Source organism: Pseudophryne corroboree, chromosome 2, assembly GCF_028390025.1.
Source record: "Pseudophryne corroboree isolate aPseCor3 chromosome 2, aPseCor3.hap2, whole genome shotgun sequence".
NCBI lineage: Eukaryota > Metazoa > Chordata > Amphibia > Anura > Myobatrachidae > Pseudophryne > Pseudophryne corroboree.
In genome coordinates this window covers 909,494,936-909,514,369 of record NC_086445.1, presented here as the reverse complement: position 1 = coordinate 909,514,369, position 19,434 = coordinate 909,494,936, and the positions used below count along the sequence as shown (strand labels likewise).

Genomic DNA, 19,434 nt, shown 5'->3' with positions numbered 1-19,434 from the left:
AATACATTTAATAGGCTTTGGACCCTAAACAAGTATCTGTGTATTCTCTCATAGTGTTATGTGTTCTCTGAGCGTCGGTGACGCTCAAACAGCTTTGTAGTTAATCAGGTTACACAAGGTTGCACTTACACTTTGTCTCTACATTAAGGTTTACTGTGTATTTCAATAGTTAAAGGTATAGATATCAAGGTTTAGCGTTGTGAGCGTCTGCGCCGCTGGTGATCTCCTCGTGGTCTCGAGCGTCCGCTACGCCATAGCGAATCATTACGTTTGTCTGTAGCCAATAGTGTGCCAGTCTGTGATCTCTGGGCCGTGAGCGAACGTGACGCTTGAGCATCTCGCCTACGGCTGAGCGATCGTTACGCAACTTGCGTACCCTTACGGTACTTCTTAAGTAAACAGCGTACAGTGTTCTTAGACCTCATAAAGGGTTATATATACGATAAATATTTAGCTTTAACAAACCTCAGGGACAAAATCAGTGGGCCACACTGCGTGCAGTTCCCTGCATAAGCTGCTACCAGTACTAGGCTATGAGAAGCTGGGCTGGTGACACTATATAAGGGAAAGCCATAGTGGTATCCTGACCTATCCTATTCATCACTGGGCTGAGGGGCAGCTTTATTAAGCTCGGTGAAGTGATAAAGTGGAAGATGATAAAGGACCAGCCAGTCAGCTCCTGTCATTTTTCAAACCCAACCTGTGACATGGCAGTTAAGATGTGATTGGCTGGTCCTTTATCAACTACCACTTTATCACTTCACCGAGCTTAATAAATCTGCCCCACAATTCTCAAGGGATCCTCACAGAGTTGCACATATCATAATATAGCAACAGTTCTGCATATACTGGGCAAAATGGGTCTTCTTAGGCACATTTTTATGTCTGTGCTCTTTAGGGAAATTACATCCCATTCTCCACATTGGACCCTGAATGTTCTCTACAGTCCACTCCATTTGTTTTTTTTGGAGAGTGGATCTGCACAACACAATATAGAGAAAGTATGGAGAAGTAGATATGTAATATGTGAGCATGGCAGTATCATCATGTGCATCATCAGTGTACCATCAGCAGAACACCCATAGTGGCTACAGATCCAGCACATACATACTGTATTTAGAGAACCTATAATCATTTTAGCAGAAAAATACAATCTACAAATGATGTGTAGCCAGACAATTGATGGGTGACAGGACCCTGAATCGGTAAGTGCTGCGCATACAAACTTGCACGATGCAAGGGATGACGGCGTGCTCTAACATGCCACAGCATGGCCTCATTAGCAATATCTTCTGGTTGACCCTGCAGTATTGCCGACCAGAAGATGTCGCCTGCAACCACGGGAGCACACAAATTGGACATAACACACTTAACGATATGCCTTATACGCCGTTGCGATTTACCCAGAAATGATAAATCAGGCCAATATCATTCTAGTGTGTACCCACTCTTAGAGAAAGATAAACTGGACGGACATAAAGTACCAACCAACCAGTTCATAACTGTCGTTTTTCAATCAGCTTGTAAGATGGCAGTTAGGAGCTGATTGGCTGTTACTTTATCTCTCTCTCCTAGGCTTAAGTTGGGCACACACTGTAGCAACGGGCATTCATTCCGACATCGAAACAAATGCACTCGAGCCCAGACTGAGTGTACACACTAGAACAAGTTTAATGAAGGACGGAACAATCATTAGCATAAACAAGGTCAGTACACATCAAACCTAGCGTCCGTCGCTAGCGACCGGAGAAGCATTTTACACTACTCAATTCAAGTTGCTTACATTGGTTAGATGGCTAAAGGCCCGTACACACTGGTCGATGTATCGGCCGTTCTCTTGAACGGCCGATACATCGCGGGACCGTCGGCCAGTGTGTACGGGCGATACGTCTGTGAACTCCGTCGTTCACAGACGTATCGCGTCGGCCGCGCAGCACAGCCGACAGCCAATATATCTAACGATATATTGGCCCGTCGCTGTGTGTGTACGGGGCGGTCGTCCGACCGCCCGTACACATGCTGCGGCGGCCGGCGGTGATTGACAGGTGAACTGGGCGGGCGCGAGCGCCCGCCCAGTTCATGACGTCAGTTCCCCGACGGATCGGGCTGTGTGTATGCACAGCACACTGCCCGATCCGTACATAGATATATCTGCAGATCAATTGATCTGCAGATATATCTAATAGTGTGTACCCACCTTAAGAAACTGCATGCTCCCAACTGACCAGAAACACAGGCTCACACTCAATAAAGGGCTATATTAAAGAGTTTATCTACCAGGGGATTGTCCACGAAATTTACAAAATAGACAACAGAAAGAAAATAAATTTCCTTAAAATAGAAGAGAACCTGTCTTTAATGCAAATATTTCTTCTTCATGTCCATAGATATGTCATCTCTTCCCATTCCTACAAAATGAATTTCTCTTGCATGAAGGTCTGTATAGACATATTCTTATCCTGTGCACTAGCAAGGAAACGGCCCAAACCGCTGACCTCACAACATCAGACGATGCAGAACTATGTATCCACACAGACAACACAGTCTAGGCCCATGTTAATACGCTTCCCTATAAAAATCAATTAAGTTACACAAAAATAGGTCATATTTCCACGAAACTTTTGCACTTTCATAAATTGTTATTTGTTATCAATAAAGTTTTATTTGAATACATCTGTGCCTCACTGTTTCTCCTGACAGAGATTATCACCTTTCTTTCCCGTGACCTTTTCCATTGCCTTACCTCAGTGGCTGGAGGCCAGAGAGCATGAATGTGCATTGGTGTTTACAGAAGAAAGAAGAGAGACACAGCAGTGAGGAAAATGGAAGCATAGAACCAGAGGCAGCAGCAAGATAAAGCTTCAAGACCTACTGTAAGTAGAGCACTGGTGAAGATGGATACTGAAGTAGTGTTATAAGAAGGATGCAGACATGAGGTGGCACAAAAAAGACCGACTCAATGGACAAAAGGAAGAAGCAGGAAGAACAGTGGATAGAAGGAAAAGGACAATGTTAGTGGACAGAAAGAGGCAACAGTAAGAAGCAGGATGGTCCAGTGTACAAGACGACAGGTGTAGTGAACAGAAGGAATAAAAACCGTTGCAGTGGACAAGGGGAAGAAGCAGAAAGAAGAGGAGTGGCAGTGAATAGAAGGAAAAGGGATAGTGACAGTGAACGGCAGGGAGCAGCAGTAAGGAGTACACTGTCAGGAGACTGAAGGAAGAAGTAGGAAAACTATGTCAGTGAAGAGAAAAGAAGGAGCACGGCAGAAGTGGACAGGAGGGGGTAGCAGAATAGAGAACAGCGACAGCAGACACAAGGAAGCAGAACAGCAGCATATGTTAAAAAAATTAGGAACTTAATACCTACCGGTAATTCCTTTTCTCCTAGTCCGTAGTGGATACTGGAGTCTTGTACTTTAGTAGCATGGGGTATAGATTGGGCCAACTGGAGCCTGGCACTTTAAAACTTTTAGTGTGTGCTGGCTCCTCCCCTCTATGCCCCCCCCACCCGACCCAGTCCAGGAAAACTGTGCCTGAGAAGACAGATATAATATGAGAGAAGAAAATTTACAACAGCGCTGAGGCAACAAGCCAATACACAACCCTGAATGAAAGGGAGTCGCTAACCCGAACAGAGGGTAGCAACACCAACCTAAACCAGATAGCACAGCTATCCCAACAATAAAATGGGACCGCAACCCCGGTCCAACCAAATACTTACACAGGTAAGCAGGAAGGAAGCACTGAGGCGGGCGCTCAGTATCCACTACAAACTAGGAGAAAATAAGAATTTACTTACCGATAATTCTATTTCTCGTAGACCGTAGTGGATGCTGGGGACTCCGTAAGGACCATGCTGGGGACTCCGTAAGGACCATGGGGAATAGCGGCTCCGCAGGAGACTGGGCACAAAAGAAAAGCTTTAGAACTACCCGGTGTGCACTGGCTCCTCCCCCTATGACCCTCCTCCAAGCCTCAGTTAGGATACTGTGCCCGGACGAGCGTACACAATAAGGAAGGATTTTGAATCCCGGGTAAGACTCATACCAGCCACACCAATCACACCGTACAACTCGTGATCTAAACCCAGTTAACAGCATGATAACAGAGGAGCCTCTAGAAAAGATGGCTCACTACAGCAATAACCCGATTTTTTTTGGTAACAATAACTATGTACCAGTATTGCAGACAATCCGCACTTGGGATGGGCGCCCAGCATCCACTACGGACTACGAGAAATAGAATTATCGGTAAGTAAATTCTTATTTTCTCTAACGTCCTAAGTGGATGCTGGGGACTCCGTAAGGACCATGGGGATTATACCAAAGCTCCCAAACGGGCGGGAGAGTGCGGATGACTCTGCAGCACCAAATGAGAGAACTCCAGGTCCTCCTCAGCCAGGGTATCAATTTTGTAGAATTTTACAATCGTATTTGCTCCTGACCAAGTAGCTGCTCGGCAAAGTTGTAAAGCCGAGACCCCTCGGGCAGCCGCCCAAGATGAGCCCATCTTCCTTGTGGAGTGGGCATTTACAGATTTTTGGCTGTGGCAGGCCTGCCACAGAATGTGCAAGCTGAATTGTACTACAAATCCAACGAGCAATAGTCTGCTTAGAAGCAGGAGCACCCAGCTTGTTGGGTGCATACAGGATAAACAGCGAGTCAGATTTTCTGACTCCAGCCGTCCTGGAAATATATATTTTCAGGGCCCTGACAACGTCTAGCAACTTGGAGTCCTCCAAGTCCCTAGTAGCCGCAGGCACCACAATAGGTTGGTTCAGGTGAAACGCTGAAACCACCTTAGGGAGAAACTGAGGACGAGTCCTCAATTCCGCCCTGTCCGAATGGAAAATCAGATAATGGCTTTTACAGGATAAAGCCGCCAATTCTGACCCGCGCCTGGCCCAGGCCAGGGCCAACAGCATGACCACTTTCCATGTGAGATATTTTAACTCCACAGATTTAAGTGGTTCAAACCAATGTGACTTTTTGGAACCCAAAAACTACATTGAGATCCCAAGGTGCCACTGGAGGCACAAAAGGAGGCTGTATATGCAGTACCCCTTTTACAACGTCTGAACTTCAGGGACTGAAGCTAGTTCTTTTTGGAAGAAAATTGACAGGGCCGAAATTTGAACCTTAATGGACCCCAATTTCAGGCCCATAGACACTCCTGTTTGCAGGAAATGTAGGAATCGACCCAGTTGAATTTCCTCCGTCGGGCCTTACTGGCCTCGCACCACGCAACATATTTTCGCCAAATGCGGTGATAATGTTTTGCGGTTACATCCTTCCTGGCTTTGATCAGGATAGGGATGACTTCATCCGGAATGCCTTTTCTCTAACGTCCTAAGTGGATGCTGGGGACTCCGTCAGGACCATGGGGAATAGCGGCTCCGCAGGAGACAGGGCACAAAAATAAAGCTTTAGGATTAGGTGGTGTGTACTGGCTCCTCCCCCTATAACCCTCCTCCAAGCCTCTGTTAGGTTTTGTGCCCGTCCGAGCAGGGTGCAATCTAGGTGGCTCTCTTAAAGAGCTGCTTAGAAAAAGTTTTTTAGGTTTTTTATTTTCAGTGAGTCCTGCTGGCAACAGGCTCACTGCATCGAGGGACTTAGGGGAGAGAATTTCAACTCACCTGCGTGCAGGATGGATTGGATTCTTAGGCTACTGGACACCATTAGCTCCAGAGGGAGTCGGAACACAGGTCTCACCCTGGGGTTCGTCCCGGAGCCGCGCCGCCGACCCCCCTTACAGATGCTGAAGATTGAAGGTCCGGAAACAGGCGGCAGAAGGCTCTTCAGTCTTCATGAAGGTAGCGCACAGCACTGCAGCTGTGCGCCATTGTTGTCACACACTTCACACCAAGCGGTCACGGAGGGTGCAGGGCGCTGCTGGGGGCGCCCTGGGCAGCAATATTTTAATACCTTATGGCAAAAGAATACATCACATATAGCCATTAAGGCTATATGTATGTATTTAACCCATGCCAGTTATCTAAAACTACGGGAGGAAAGCCCGCCGAAATAGGGGGCGGGGCTTATTCTCCTCAGCACACAGCGCCATTTTCCTGCTCAGCTCCGCTGTGAGGAAGGCTCCCAGGGCTCTCCCCTGCACTGCACTACAGAAACAGGGTAAAACAGAGAGGGGGGGCATTTTTTGGCGATATATTGGATATATTTAAGCTGCTATAAGGAACAACACTTATATAAGGTTGTTCCCATATATATTATAGCGCTTGGGTGTGTGCTGGCAAACTCTCCCTCTGTCTCCCCAAAGGGCTAGTGGGGTGATGTCACCCCCCAGGGAGTCGACACCGGAATGGATGGCTTTGTTTATGGAATTACGTGATAATGTCAGCACATTACAAAAATCAGTTGACGACATGAGACGGCCGGCAAACCAGTTAGTACCTGCCCAGGCGTCTCAGACACCGTCAGGGGCTGTAAAGCGCCCTTTACCTCAGTCGGTCGACACAGACCCAGACACTGAATCTAGTGTCGACGGTGATGAAACAAACGTATTTTCAAGTAGGGCCACACGTTATATGATCACGGCAATGAAGGAGGCTTTGCATATCTCTGATACTGCAAGTACCACAAAAAGGGGTATTATGTGGGGGGTGAAAAAACTACCTGTAGTTTTTCCTGAATCAGAGGAATTAAATTTCAAAAAAGTTATTAGCATTATACCCTTTCCCGCCAGAGGTTAGGGCGCGCTGGGAAACACCCCCTAGGGTGGATAAGGCGCTCACACGCTTATCAAAACAAGTGGCGTTACCGTCTCCTGATACGGACGCCCTCAAGGATCCAGCGGATAGGAGACTGGAAACTACCCTAAAAAGTATATACACACATACTGGTGTTATACTGCGACCAGCCATCGCCTCAGCCTGGATGTGCAGTGCTGGGGTCGTCTGGTTGGATTCCCTGACTGAAAATATTGATACCCTGGATAGGGACAGTATTTTATTGACTATAGAGCAATTAAAGGATGCTTTCCTTTATATGCGAGATGCGCAGAGAGATATTTGCACTCTGGCATCGAGAGTAAATGCGATGTCCATATCTGCCAGAAGGAGTTTATGGACGCGACAGTGGTCAGGTGATGCGGATTCCAAACGACATATGGAAGTATTGCCGTATAAAGGGGAGGAATTATTTGGCGTCGGTCTATCGGATCTGGTGGCCACGGCAACTGCCGGAAAATCCACTTTTTTACCTCAGACCCCCTCCCAACAGAAAAAGACACCGTCTTTTCAGCCGCAGTCCTTTCGGTCCTATAAGAACAAGCGGACAAAAGGACAGTCATATCTGCCTCGGGGCAGAGGAAGGGGTAAGAGAGGGCAGCAAGCAGCCCCTGCCCAGGAACAGAAGCCCTCCCAGGGTTCTGCAAAGCCCTCAGCATGACGCTGGGGCCTTACAAGCGGACTCAGGAGCGGTGGGGGGTCGACTCAAGAATTTCAGCGCACAGTGGGCTTGCTCACAGGTGGACCCCTGGATTCTGCAGGTAGTATCTCAGGGTTACAGGTTGGAATTCGAGAAGTCTCCCCCTCGCCGGTTCCTAAAGTCTGCTTTGCCAACGTCTCCCTCAGACAGGGCGACAGTATTGGAAGCCATTCACAAGCTGTTTTCTCAGCAGGTGATAGTCAAGGTACCCCTCCTACAACAGGGAAAGGGGTATTACTCCACGCTATTTGTGGTACCGAAGCCGGACGGCTCGGTAAGACCTATTCTAAATCTGAAATCTTTGAACCTGTACATACAAAAATTCAAGTTCAAGATGGAGTCACTCAGAGCAGTGATAGCGAATCTGGAAGAAGGGGACTTTATGGTGTCCCTGGACATAAAGGATGCTTACCTGCATGTCCCAATTTGCCCTTCACATCAAGGGTACCTCAGGTTCGTGGTGCAAAACTGTCATTATCAGTTTCAGACGCTGCCGTTTGGATTGTCCACGGCACCTCGGGTCTTTACCAAGGTAATGGCCGAAATGATGATCCTTCTACGAAGAAGAGGCGTATTAATTATCCCTTACTTGGACGATCTCCTGATAAGGGCAAGGTCCAGAGAACAGCTGGAAGACGGAGTAGCACTAACCCAACTAGTGCTGCAACAACACGGGTGGATTCTGAATTTTCCAAAATCTCAGTTGACCCCGACGACACGTCTGCTGTTCCTGGGAATGATTCTGGACACGGTTCAGAAAAAGGTGTTTCTTCCGGAGGAGAAAGCCAGGGAGTTATCCGAACTTGTCAGGAACCTCCTAAAACCAGGGACAGTGTCTGTGCATCAATGCACAAGAGTCCTGGGAAAGATGGTGGCTTCTTACGAAGCGATTCCATTCGGCAGATTCCACGCACGAACTTTTCAGTGGGATCTGCTGGACAAATGGTCCGGTTCGCATCTGCAGATGCATCAGCGGATAACCTTATCGCCATGGACAAGGGTGTCTCTTCTGTGGTGGTTGCAGAGTGCTCATCTGTTAGAGGGCCGCAGATTCGGCATACAGGACTGGGTCCTGGTGACCACGGATGCCAGTCTGAGAGGCTGGGGAGCGGTCACACAGGGAAGAAACTTCCAGGGAGTATGGTCAAGCCTGGAGATGTCTCTTCACATAAATATACTGGAGCTAAGAGCGATTTACAATGCTCTAAGTCTGGCAAAACCCCTGCTTCAGGGTCAGCCGGTGTTGATCCAGTCGGACAACATCACGGCAGTCGCCCACGTAAACAGACAGGGCGGCACAAGAAGCAGGACAGCAATGGCAGAAGCTGCAAGGATTCTTCGCTGGGCGGAAGATCATGTGATAGCACTGTCAGCAGTATTCATTCCGGGAGTGGACAACTGGGAAGCAGACTTCCTCAGCAGACACGATCTACACCGGGGAGAGTGGGGACTTCATCCAGAAGTCTTCCACATGATTGTGAACCGTTGGGAAAAACCAATGGTGGATATGATGGCGTCCCGCCTCAACAAAAAACTGGACAGGTATTGCGCCAGGTCAAGAGATCCTCAGGCAATAGCTGTGGACGCTCTGGTAACACCGTGGGTGTTCCAGTCAGTGTATGTGTTCCCTCCTCTGCCTCTCATACCAAAAGTACTGAGAATTATACGGCAAAAGGGAGTAAGAACGATACTAGTGGCTCCGGATTGGCCAAGAAGAACTTGGTACCCGGAACTTCAAGAGATGCTCACGGAGGATCCGTGGCCTCTACCTCTAAGACGGGACCTGCTTCAGCAGGGACCGTGTCTATTCCAAGACTTACCGCGGCTGCGTTTGACGGCATGGCGGTTGAACGCCGAATTCTAAGGGAAAAAGGCATTCCGGAAGAGGTCATTCCTACACTGGTAAAAGCCAGGAAGGAGGTGACTGCACAACATTATCACCGCATTTGGAGAAAATATGTTGCGTGGTGTGAGGCCAGGAAGGCCCCCACGGAGGAATTTCAACTGGGTCGATTCCTACATTTCCTGCAAACAGGATTGTCTATGGGCCTCAAATTGGGGTCCATTAAGGTTCAAATTTCGGCCCTGTCGATTTTCTTCCAGAAAGAATTGGCTTCAGTTCCTGAAGTCCAGACTTTTGTAAAAGGAGTACTACATATACAGCCCCCGGTTGTGCCCCCAGTGGCACCGTGGGATCTTAATGTAGTCTTGGATTTTCTCAAATCCCATTGGTTTGAGCCGCTCAAATCGGTGGAGTTGAAGTATCTTACATGGAAAGTAACCATGCTACTGGCCCTGGCTTCAGCCAGGAGAGTATCAGAATTGGCGGCTTTATCATATAAGAGCCCATATCTGATTTTCCATACGGACAGGGCAGAACTGCGGACGCGTCCTCATTTTCTGCCTAAGGTGGTGTCAGCGTTTCACCTGAACCAGCCTATTGTGGTGCCTGCGGCTACTAACGAGTTGGAGGATTCCAAGTTGTTGGACGTGGTCCGGGCATTGAAAATATATATTTCAAGAACGGCGGGAGTCAGAAAGTCTGACTCACTGTTTATATTGTATGCACCCAACAAGATGGGTGCTCCTGCTTCTAAGCAGACGATTGCTCGTTGGATTTGTAGCACAATTCAACTTGCACATTCTGTGGCAGGCTTGCCACAACCTAAATCTGTCAAGGCCCATTCCACAAGGAAAGTGGGCTCATCCTGGGCGGCTGCCCGGGGAGTCTCGGCATTACAACTCTGCCGAGCTGCTACTTGGTCAGGGGCAAACACGTTTGCAAAATTCTACAAATTTGATACCCTGGCTGAGGAGGACCTTGAGTTCTCTCATTCGGTGCTGCAGAGTCATCCGCACTCTCCCGCCCGTTTGGGAGCTTTGGTATAATCCCCATGGTCCTGACGGAGTCCCCAGCATCCACTTAGGACGTTAGAGAAAATAAGAATTTACTTACCGATAATTCTATTTCTCGTAGTCCGTAGTGGATGCTGGGCGCCCATCCCAAGTGCGGATTGTCTGCAATACTTGTACATAGTTATTGTTACAAAAAAAAAATCGGGTTGTTATTTGTTGTGAGCCGTCTGTTCAGAGGCTCCTACGTTTGTCATACTGTTAACTGGGTTCAGATCACAAGTTATACGGTGTGATTGGTGTGGCTGGTATGAGTCTTACCCGGGGTTCAATATCCTTCCTTATTGTGTACGCTCGTCCGGGCACAGTATCCTAACTGAGGCTTGGAGGAGGGTCATAGGGGGAGGAGCCAGTACACACCACCTAATCCTAAAGCTTTATTTTTGTGCCCTGTCTCCTGCGGAGCCGCTATTCCCCATGGTCCTGACGGAGTCCCCAGCATCCACTACGGACTACGAGAAATAGAATTATCGGTAAGTAAATTCTTATTTTTTCCTTCAGGATCCGGCGTTCAACCGCCATGCCGTCAAACGCAGTCGCGGTAAGTCTTGGAACAGACAGGGTCCTTGCTGGAGCAGGTCCCTTCTTAGAGGTAGAGGCCACGGATCCTCCGTGAGCATCTCTTGAAGTTCCGGTTACCAAGTCCTTCTTGGCCAATCCGGAGCCACGAATATAGTGCTTACTCCTCTCCATCTTATCAATCTCAGTACCTTGGGTATGAGAGGCAGATGAAGGAACACATACACCCACGGTGTTACCCGAGCGTCTACAGCTATTGCCTGAGGGTCCCTTGACCTGGCGCAATACCTGTCGAGTTTTTCCCAACGGTTTATAATCATGTGGAAGACTTCTGGGTGAAGTCCCCACTCTCCCGGGTGGAGGTCGTGTCTGCTGAGGAAGTCTGCTTCCCAGTTGTCCACTCCCGGAATTGCTGACAGTGCTATCACATGATTTTCCGCCCAGCGAAGAATCCTTGCAGCTTCTGCCATTGCCCTCCTGCTTCTTGTGCCACCCTGTCTGTTTACGTGGGTGACTGCCGTGATGTTGTCCGACTGGATCAACACCGGCTGACCTTGAAGCAGAGGTCTTGCTAAGCTTAGAGCATTGTAAATGGCCCTTAGCTTCAGGATATTTATGTGAAGTGATGTCTCCAGGCTTGACCATAAGCCCTGGAAATTCCTTCCCTGTGTGACTGCTCCCCAGCCTCGCAGGCTGGCATCCGTGGTCACCAGGACCCAGTCCTGAATGCCGAATCTGCGGCCCTCTAGAAGATGAGCACTCTGCAACCACCACAGGAGGGACACCCTTGTTCTTGGTGACAGGGTTATCCGCTGATGCATCTGAAGATGCGACCCGGACCATTTGTCCAGCAGGTCCCACTGGAAAGTTCTTGCGTGGAATCTGCCGAATGGGATTGCTTCGTAGGAAGCCACCATTTTACCCAGAACCCTTGTGCATTGATGCACTGAGACTTGGCTCGGTTTTAGGAGGTTCCTGACTATCTCGGATAACTCCCTGGCTTTCTCCTCCGGGAGAAACACCTTTTTCTGGACTGTGTCCAGGATCATCCCTAGGAACAGAAGACGAGTCGTCGGAACCAGCTGCGATTTTGGAATATTGAGAATCCAATCGTGCTGCCGCAACACTACCTGAGATAGTGCTACACCGACCTCCAACTGTTCCCTGGATCTTACCCTTATCAGGGAATCGTCCCAGTAAGGGATAACTAAAATTCCCTTCCTTCGAAGGAATATCATCATTTCGGCCATTACCTTGGTAAAGACCCGGGGTGCCGTGGACCATCCATACGGCAGCGTCTGAACGGATAGTGACAGTTCTGTACCATAAACCTGAGGTACCCTTGGTGAGAAGGGTAAATTTGGACATGAAGGTAAGCATCCTTGATGTCCCGAGACATCATGTAGTCCCCTTCTTCCAGGTTCGCAATCACTGCTCTGAGTGACTCAATCTTGAATTTGAACCTCTGTATGTAAGTGTTCAAAGGTTTTAGATTTAGAATCGGTCTCACCGAGCCGTCCGGCTTCGGTACCACAACAGTGTGGAATAATACCCCGTTCCCTGTTGCAGGAGGGGTACCTTGATTATCACCTGCTGGGAATACAGCTTGTGAATGGCTTCCAAAACTGTCTCCCTGTCAGAAGGAGACATCGGTAAAGCCGACTTTAGGAAACGGCGAGGGGGAAACATCTCGAATTCCAATTTGTACCCCTGAGATATCACCTGAAGGATCCAGGGGTCTACTTGCGAGTGAGCCCACTGCGCGCTGAAATTCATTGAGACGGGCCCCCCACCGTGCCTGATTCTGCTTGTAAAGCCCCAGCGTCATACTGAGGGCTTGGCAGAGGCGGGAGAGGGTTTCTGTTCCTGGGAACTGGCTGATTTCTGCAGCCTTTTTTCCTCTCCCTCTGTCACGGGGCAGAAATGAGGAACCTTTTGCCCGCTTGTCCACGAAAAGACTGTGCCTGATAATACGGCGTCTTCTCATGTTGAGAGGCGACCTGGGGTACAAACGTGGATTTCCCAGCTGTTGCCATGGCCACCAGGTCTGAAAGACCGACCCCAAATAACTCCTCCCCTTAATAAGGCAATACTTCCAAATGCCGTTTGAAATCCGCATCACCTGACCACTGTCGTGTCCATAACCCTCTACTGGTAGAAATGGACAACGCACTTAGACTTGATGCCAGTCGGCAAATATTCCGCTGTGCATCACGCATATATAGAAATGCATCTTTTAAATGCTCTATAGGCAAAAATATACTGTCCCTATCTAGGGTATCAATATTTTCAGTCAGGGAATCCGACCACGCCAACCCAGCACTGCACATCCAGGCTGAGGCGATTGCTGGTCGCAGTATAACACCAGTATGTGTGTAAATACATTTTAGGATACCCTCCTGCTTTCTATCAGCAGGATCCTTAAGGGCGGCCATCTCAGGAGAGGGTAGAGCCCTTACAAGCGTGTGAGCGCTTTATCCACCCTAGGGGGTGTTTCCCAACGCACCCTAACCTCTGGCGGGAAAGGATATAATGCCAATAACATTTTAGAAATTATCAGTTGTTATCGGGGGAAACCCACGCATCATCACACACCTCATTTAATTTCTCAGATTCAGGAAAACTACAGGTAGTTTTTCCTCACCGAACATAATACCCCTTTTTGGTGGTACTCGTATTATCAGAAATGTGTAAAACATTTTTCATTGCCTCAATCATGTAACGTGTGGCCCTACTGGAAGTCACATTTGTCTCTTCACCGTCGACACTGGAGTCAGTATCCGTGTCGGCGTCTATATCTGCCATCTGAGGTAACGGGCGCTTTAGAGCCCCTGACGGCCTATGAGACGTCTGGACAGGCACAAGCTGAGTAGCCGGCTGTCTCATGTCAACCACTGTCTTTTATACAGAGCTGACACTGTCACGTAATTCCTTCCAACAGTTCATCCACTCAGGTGTCGACCCCCTAGGGGGTGACATCACTATTACAGGCAATCTGCTCCGTCTCCACATCATTTTTCTCCTCATACATGTCGACACAAACGTACCGACATACAGCACACACACAGGGAATGCTCTGATAGAGGACAGGACCCCACTAGCCCTTTGGGGAGACAGAGGGAGAGTTTGCCAGCACACACCAGAGCGCTATATATATACAGGGATAACCTTATATAAGTGTTTTTCCCCTTATAGCTGCTGTTTTATTTAATACTGCGCGTAATTAGTGCCCCCCCTCTCTTTTTTAACCCTTTCTGTAGTGTAGTGACTGCAGGGGAGAGCCAGGGAGCTTCACTCCAACGGAGCTGTGAGGGAAAATGGCGCCAGTGTGCTGAGGAGATAGGCTCCGCCCCCTTATCGGCGGCCTTATCTCCCGTTTTTCTGTGGAATCTGGCAGGGGTTAAATGCATCCATATAGCCCAGGAGCTATATGTGATGCATTTTTTGCCATCCAAGGTGTTTTTATTGCGTCTCAGGGCGCCCCCCCCCCAGCGCCCTGCACCCTCAGTGACCGGAGTGTGAAGTGTGCTGAGAGCAATGGCGCACAGCTGCAGTGCTGTGCGCTACCTTGTTGAAGACAGGACGTCTTCTGCCGCCGATTTTCCGGACCTCTTCTGTCTTCTGGCTCTGTAAGGGGGCCGGCGGCGCGGCTCTGGGACCCATCCATGGCTGGGCCTGTGATCGTCCCTCTGGAGCTAATGTCCAGTAGCCTAAGAAGCCCAATCCACTCTGCACGCAGGTGAGTTCGCTTCTTCTCCCCTTAGTCCCTCGATGCAGTGAGCCTGTTGCCAGCAGGTCTCACTGAACCTAAAAAACCTAAAACTAAACTTTTCACTAAGCAGCTCAGGAGAGCCACCTAGTGTGCACCCTTCTCGTTCGGGCACAAAATCTTAACTGAGGCTTGGAGGAGGGTCATAGGGGGAGGAGCCAGTGCACACCAGGTAGTTCTAAAGCTTTTCTTTTGTGCCCAGTCTCCTGCGGAGCCGCTATTCCCCATGGTCCTTACGGAGTCCCCAGCATGGTCCTTACGGAGTCCCCAGCATCCACTTAGGACGTTAGAGAAAAGGAATTACCGGTAGGTATTAAATTCCTATTTTCTCTTACGTCCTAGTGGATACTGGGGTTTTGTACTTTAGTACCATGGGGAAGTCCCAAAGCTCCCAAACGGGTGGGAGAGTGCTGAGACCCCTGTAAAACCGCCTGACCAAACTGAAGGTCATCCTTGAAAGAAAAATGCAATGTAGATCCTCTGGTAAGTCCTCTGGTTAGCAGCTCAGTAACATGTAATGGTGACTCAGAGGCAACTCCCTGAGAAATACCTCCACCCTAATGAATAGGATAAATGCAGAAACAAAAATGGTACCAATACATACAACCAAGCGCGTCACAGTAGGGGAATGTTAGAGTCAGGGACCTGTTGAACTCAGTAGTCCATTCCCATGAAATTTAAATGATATCAAAAAGAGAAACATAGAAAGTACATATAGTGAAGCACAGTCAAGTAAAGTGCAGAGGTATGAGCACACTAAGAAACATTTATTCAAAATACATCAAGTTAAAAAATAGCAGCCTCTGGATATAACACAAAGTGCAATGTGTATAGCAGCAAGTGGAAGAATCCACACAGAATCACAGGCAAGACAGTAGCAGCATCTAACGCAGAAGGTAATGTGTATGGCCACAAATGATCTGTCCACATAGGGAGTCCAACATGGGTAATTACCGGAAGTAGGTGAGAAAAAAGCGTTCAAGTTGAAATCTTTCCACAGCAACCGCAGCGCCTCCTCCACCTTTCGTCCGGTATGCAGCCCAGGCTCTTCCAAAGATGATGAGATGGATATAGCCTTGGCCAAGGTATCGAACCTATAGAATTTGAAAACGTGTTCGAACCAGACATGTTGCAGCTTGGCACAATTGAAGGGCCGAGACACCTCGGGCAGCCGCCCAGGAAGAGCCCACTGACCTCGTCGAGTGGGCCTCAATAGACGACGGCAAAAGCAGAGCCGCCGAAGTATAGGCCTGTTGAATGGTCAACCGAAGCCAATGATCAATAGATTGTTTAGAGGCTGGCCGACCAATCTTGGAGGCATCATAAAGGACAAACAGTGAGTCCTGACCACATCCAAGGACTCAGGACCAATGGAAGCGTCAGATAACACCCGAACCACAATAGGCTGATTCACATGAAAAGCGGACACCACTTTCGGCAAAACCTGAGGACGGATCCTAAATTTCACCCTGTCTGCATGAAAAATCAAATAAGGGCTCTTACAGGATAAGGCCCCTAATTCAGAGACACGCCTGGCAAACGCCAAAGCGAATAACATCACCGTCTTCCAGGTGAGAGATTTCAACTCCACCCTATGTAAGGGTTCAAACCAATCCGATTGGAGAAAAGACAGAACCACATTGAGGTCCCACGGAGCCGTGGGAGGTACAAAGGGCGGTTGCATATGAAGAACACCCTTTAGAAAAGTCTGTACTTCAGGCAACATGGCAAGCTGTTTCTGGAAGAAAATAGAGAGTGCCGAAATCTGGACTTTGACGAAGCCTAAGCGTAGGCCAATATCCACTCCCGCTTGCAGGAAAAGTAGAAAACGACCAATTCTAAATTACACGGGAGAAACCTTCCTTCTTCCACACCAGGAAACATACTTTTTCCAGATACGATAATAATGTTTTGACGTAACCGTCTTCCTGGCCTGGACCATGGTGGAAATAATCTGAGAGGGAAGACCCTTTCTCGCTAGAATCTCCCTCTCAACTTCCAAGCCGTCAAATGTAACGTCTGGATAGACAAACGAACCTTGCTGAAGAAGATCGTCTTGGAGTGGCAGAGGCCAGGGATCCTCCAAAGCCATGGCCAGGAGGTCCGAGTACCACGCTCGTCGAGGCCAATCCGGGGCAATTAGAACTGCCAGAACGCTTTCTCTTCTTAGCCTTTTTAGCACCCTTGGGAGCAACGGTAAAGTAGGGAACAGGTACACATATTGGTACGTCCACGGCGCCGTCAGTGCGTCCACTGCTACAGCTTGCGGATCCCTCGTTCTGGAACAATAACGGCATAACTTCTTGTTGAGACGAGAAGCCATCAGATCTATCTGCTGACAGCCCCACCGGTGAATTAGTTATTGAAACACCTGGGGATGTAGGCCCCATTCCCCCACATGGAGGTCGTGCCTGCTGAGGAAGTCTGCTCCCCAGTTGTCCACTCCTGGAATGAATATGGCTGAGATGGCCCTTGCATTGGCCTCTGCCCAGAAGAGGATCTTTGACACTTCTCGCATCGCCGCTCTGCTTCTTGTTCCCCCTTGTCAGTTTATGTATGCCACCACCGTGGCGTTGTCCGATTGAACCTGGATCGCTTGACCCTTCAGGAGATGGGAGGCTTGTAGAAGGGCATTGTAAACTGCCCTGAGTTCCAGGATGTTTATCGGTAAAGTCGATTTCTGAACTGTCCACAACCTTTGGAACTGGGCCCCTTGGGTCACCGCTTCCCAACCCTGGAGACTGGCATCCGTTGTCAGTAGAATCCACGAGTTGATATTGAAACATCTGCCCTCTACCAGGTGAGGAATTTGAAGCCACCATAATAGAGAAATCCGGGCTTTCGGAGATAGGGTAACATCCTGATGTATATGCAGGTGAGAACCCGACCACTTGTCCAGCAGATCTAGTTGAAATGGCCGGGCATGAAACCTGTCGTATTGGATTGCCTCGTAAGCAGCCACCATCTTGCCCAGTAATCTGATGCAAAGAAGTATAGACACCCTGCGAGGACTGAGTACCGAGCAGACCATAGCCTGGATAGCCGAGGCCTTGTCCATCGGGAGAAACACCTTTTGAGAAACCGTATCATTCCCAGGAACTGAAGGATCCAGATGAGATTTCTGAAATTTTAAGATCCACCCATGATCTGTGATTAGGCAGGTAGTCGGATCGATGCTGTGTAGCAGACGTTCCCAGGAAACAGCCTTTATTAGGAGATCGTCCAAGTAGGGGATTATGTTTACTCCCATCATTCGCAGTTGCAGCATCATCTCCGCCATGACCTTGGTGAAGACCCTCGGAGCTGTGGATAATCTGAAGGGTAAGGCCTGAAACTGGAAATGGTCGTCCAATATGGCGAACCTGAGGTAAGCCTGATGAGGGGCCCACATGGTAATGTGAAGGTAAGCGTCCTTGACATCTAGAGACACCAGGAACTCCCCCTCCTTCAGAGTGGACACCACCGCCCCCAGGGACTCCATCTTGAATTTGAACACCCGCAGATACGGGTTGAGACACTTCAGATTCAAGATGGGGCGCACCGAACCATCTGGTTTGAAAACGACAAAAAGACTGCAGTAAAAACCCCTGTTGTATAACGGAGTAGGCACGGAAACTACCACCCCTGTCTGCAAAAGTTTTTGAATAGCCTCTTGCAAGGTAACTTTTGCTGCAGGTAAAGCTGGTAAGCCCGACTTGAAAAACCTTTGAGGAGGGAGTGTTTGGAATTCCAGCCGGTATCCGTGGGAAATGAGGTCCCTCACCCAAGGATCCCGGCAGGACTCCTTCCACACATGGGCGAAGTGTTGAAGGCGAGCACCTACCTGAATGTCGCCTTGTCGCTGGGGCCAACTGTCACGCGGATGGTTTAGCGGCAGAGGATCCGGTGGTCTGGTCTAGGGAGACAGCAGGTGCAGGTTTACAGGACTTACCACGAGATCCTCTGGAAGTGGTGGAGACCCCTCGGCCCCTGCCTCTGAACCTTGCCACATGAAAGGACTACAAGGAGGGTCCGGGTTAAGACCGTCTAGCAGGTGGCGCAGCTGACGGCAGATACGTAGACTTACCCGCCATTGCTTGGGAGATCCATTTATTCAATTCGTCTCCAAACTAGGCATCATCTGTAAAGGGAAGATATTGTACACCCTTTTTGGAATCAGCACCCGCTGCCCATTGGCGTAACCACAGAGCTCTGCACGCTGAGACCGCCATAGCAGTAGTCCGGCCATTAATCTTACACATCTCCTTTATAGCCTCGCTCATAAAATTTGCAGCATCCTGTATATGTTGCAGCAGAGTAACTACCTCATCCCAGGGTAGAGAGTTTAAACCATCAATAACATTATCAGACCACCTTACCACAGCCCTGGAGATCCACCCGCAAAGTATCGGGGGACGCTGTGCTGACTTATAAATGGCCATGAGCGTTGTCTCAATTTTACGGTCAGCAGGCTCCTTCAGGGATACAGCCCCAGGAACAGGCAGTATCAATTTTTTTGACAGTCTGGTTAAAGATGTATCGACTGACGGGGGGGGGGGGTTTCCCAGACCTTCCTATCCTCATCTGGAAGGGGAAAGGTAGATAAAAACCTCTGAGGTATTTTAAATTTTTCATCAGTGTTTACACAAGCTTTACTGGCCAGGGAGTTTAACTCTTTAGACACCGGAAAGGTAGCTGAACTCTTGGGTCTTACATTAAAGTATAACTCCTCATGTGGTACCGCCTCCGGGTCCGGTATGTGAAGGACCTCTCTTATAGCAAAAATGAGAGCCTCCACCCCAGGGGA

At 48.9% G+C, this 19,434-nt stretch overlaps 1 protein-coding gene across 5 annotated transcripts in view; it reads right to left on the bottom strand.

The window, feature by feature from the left end:
• Nucleotides 1-19,434, bottom strand: part of LOC135050015 (apoptosis-inducing factor 3-like) — a 309,250-nt gene that overhangs the window by 90,570 nt on the left and 199,246 nt on the right. Inside the window, exon 16 of one of the 5 annotated variants that reach the window (XM_063956103.1) lies at nucleotides 2,317-2,569. The exons of the other annotated variants lie outside the window; for them this stretch is intronic. Coding sequence (XP_063812173.1) covers nucleotides 2,520-2,569 — 50 coding nt within the window. The 3' untranslated portion in view covers nucleotides 2,317-2,519. Of the gene's footprint in view, nucleotides 1-2,316; nucleotides 2,570-19,434 lie in introns of those variants that run through there. 5 annotated transcript variants of the gene reach the window in all.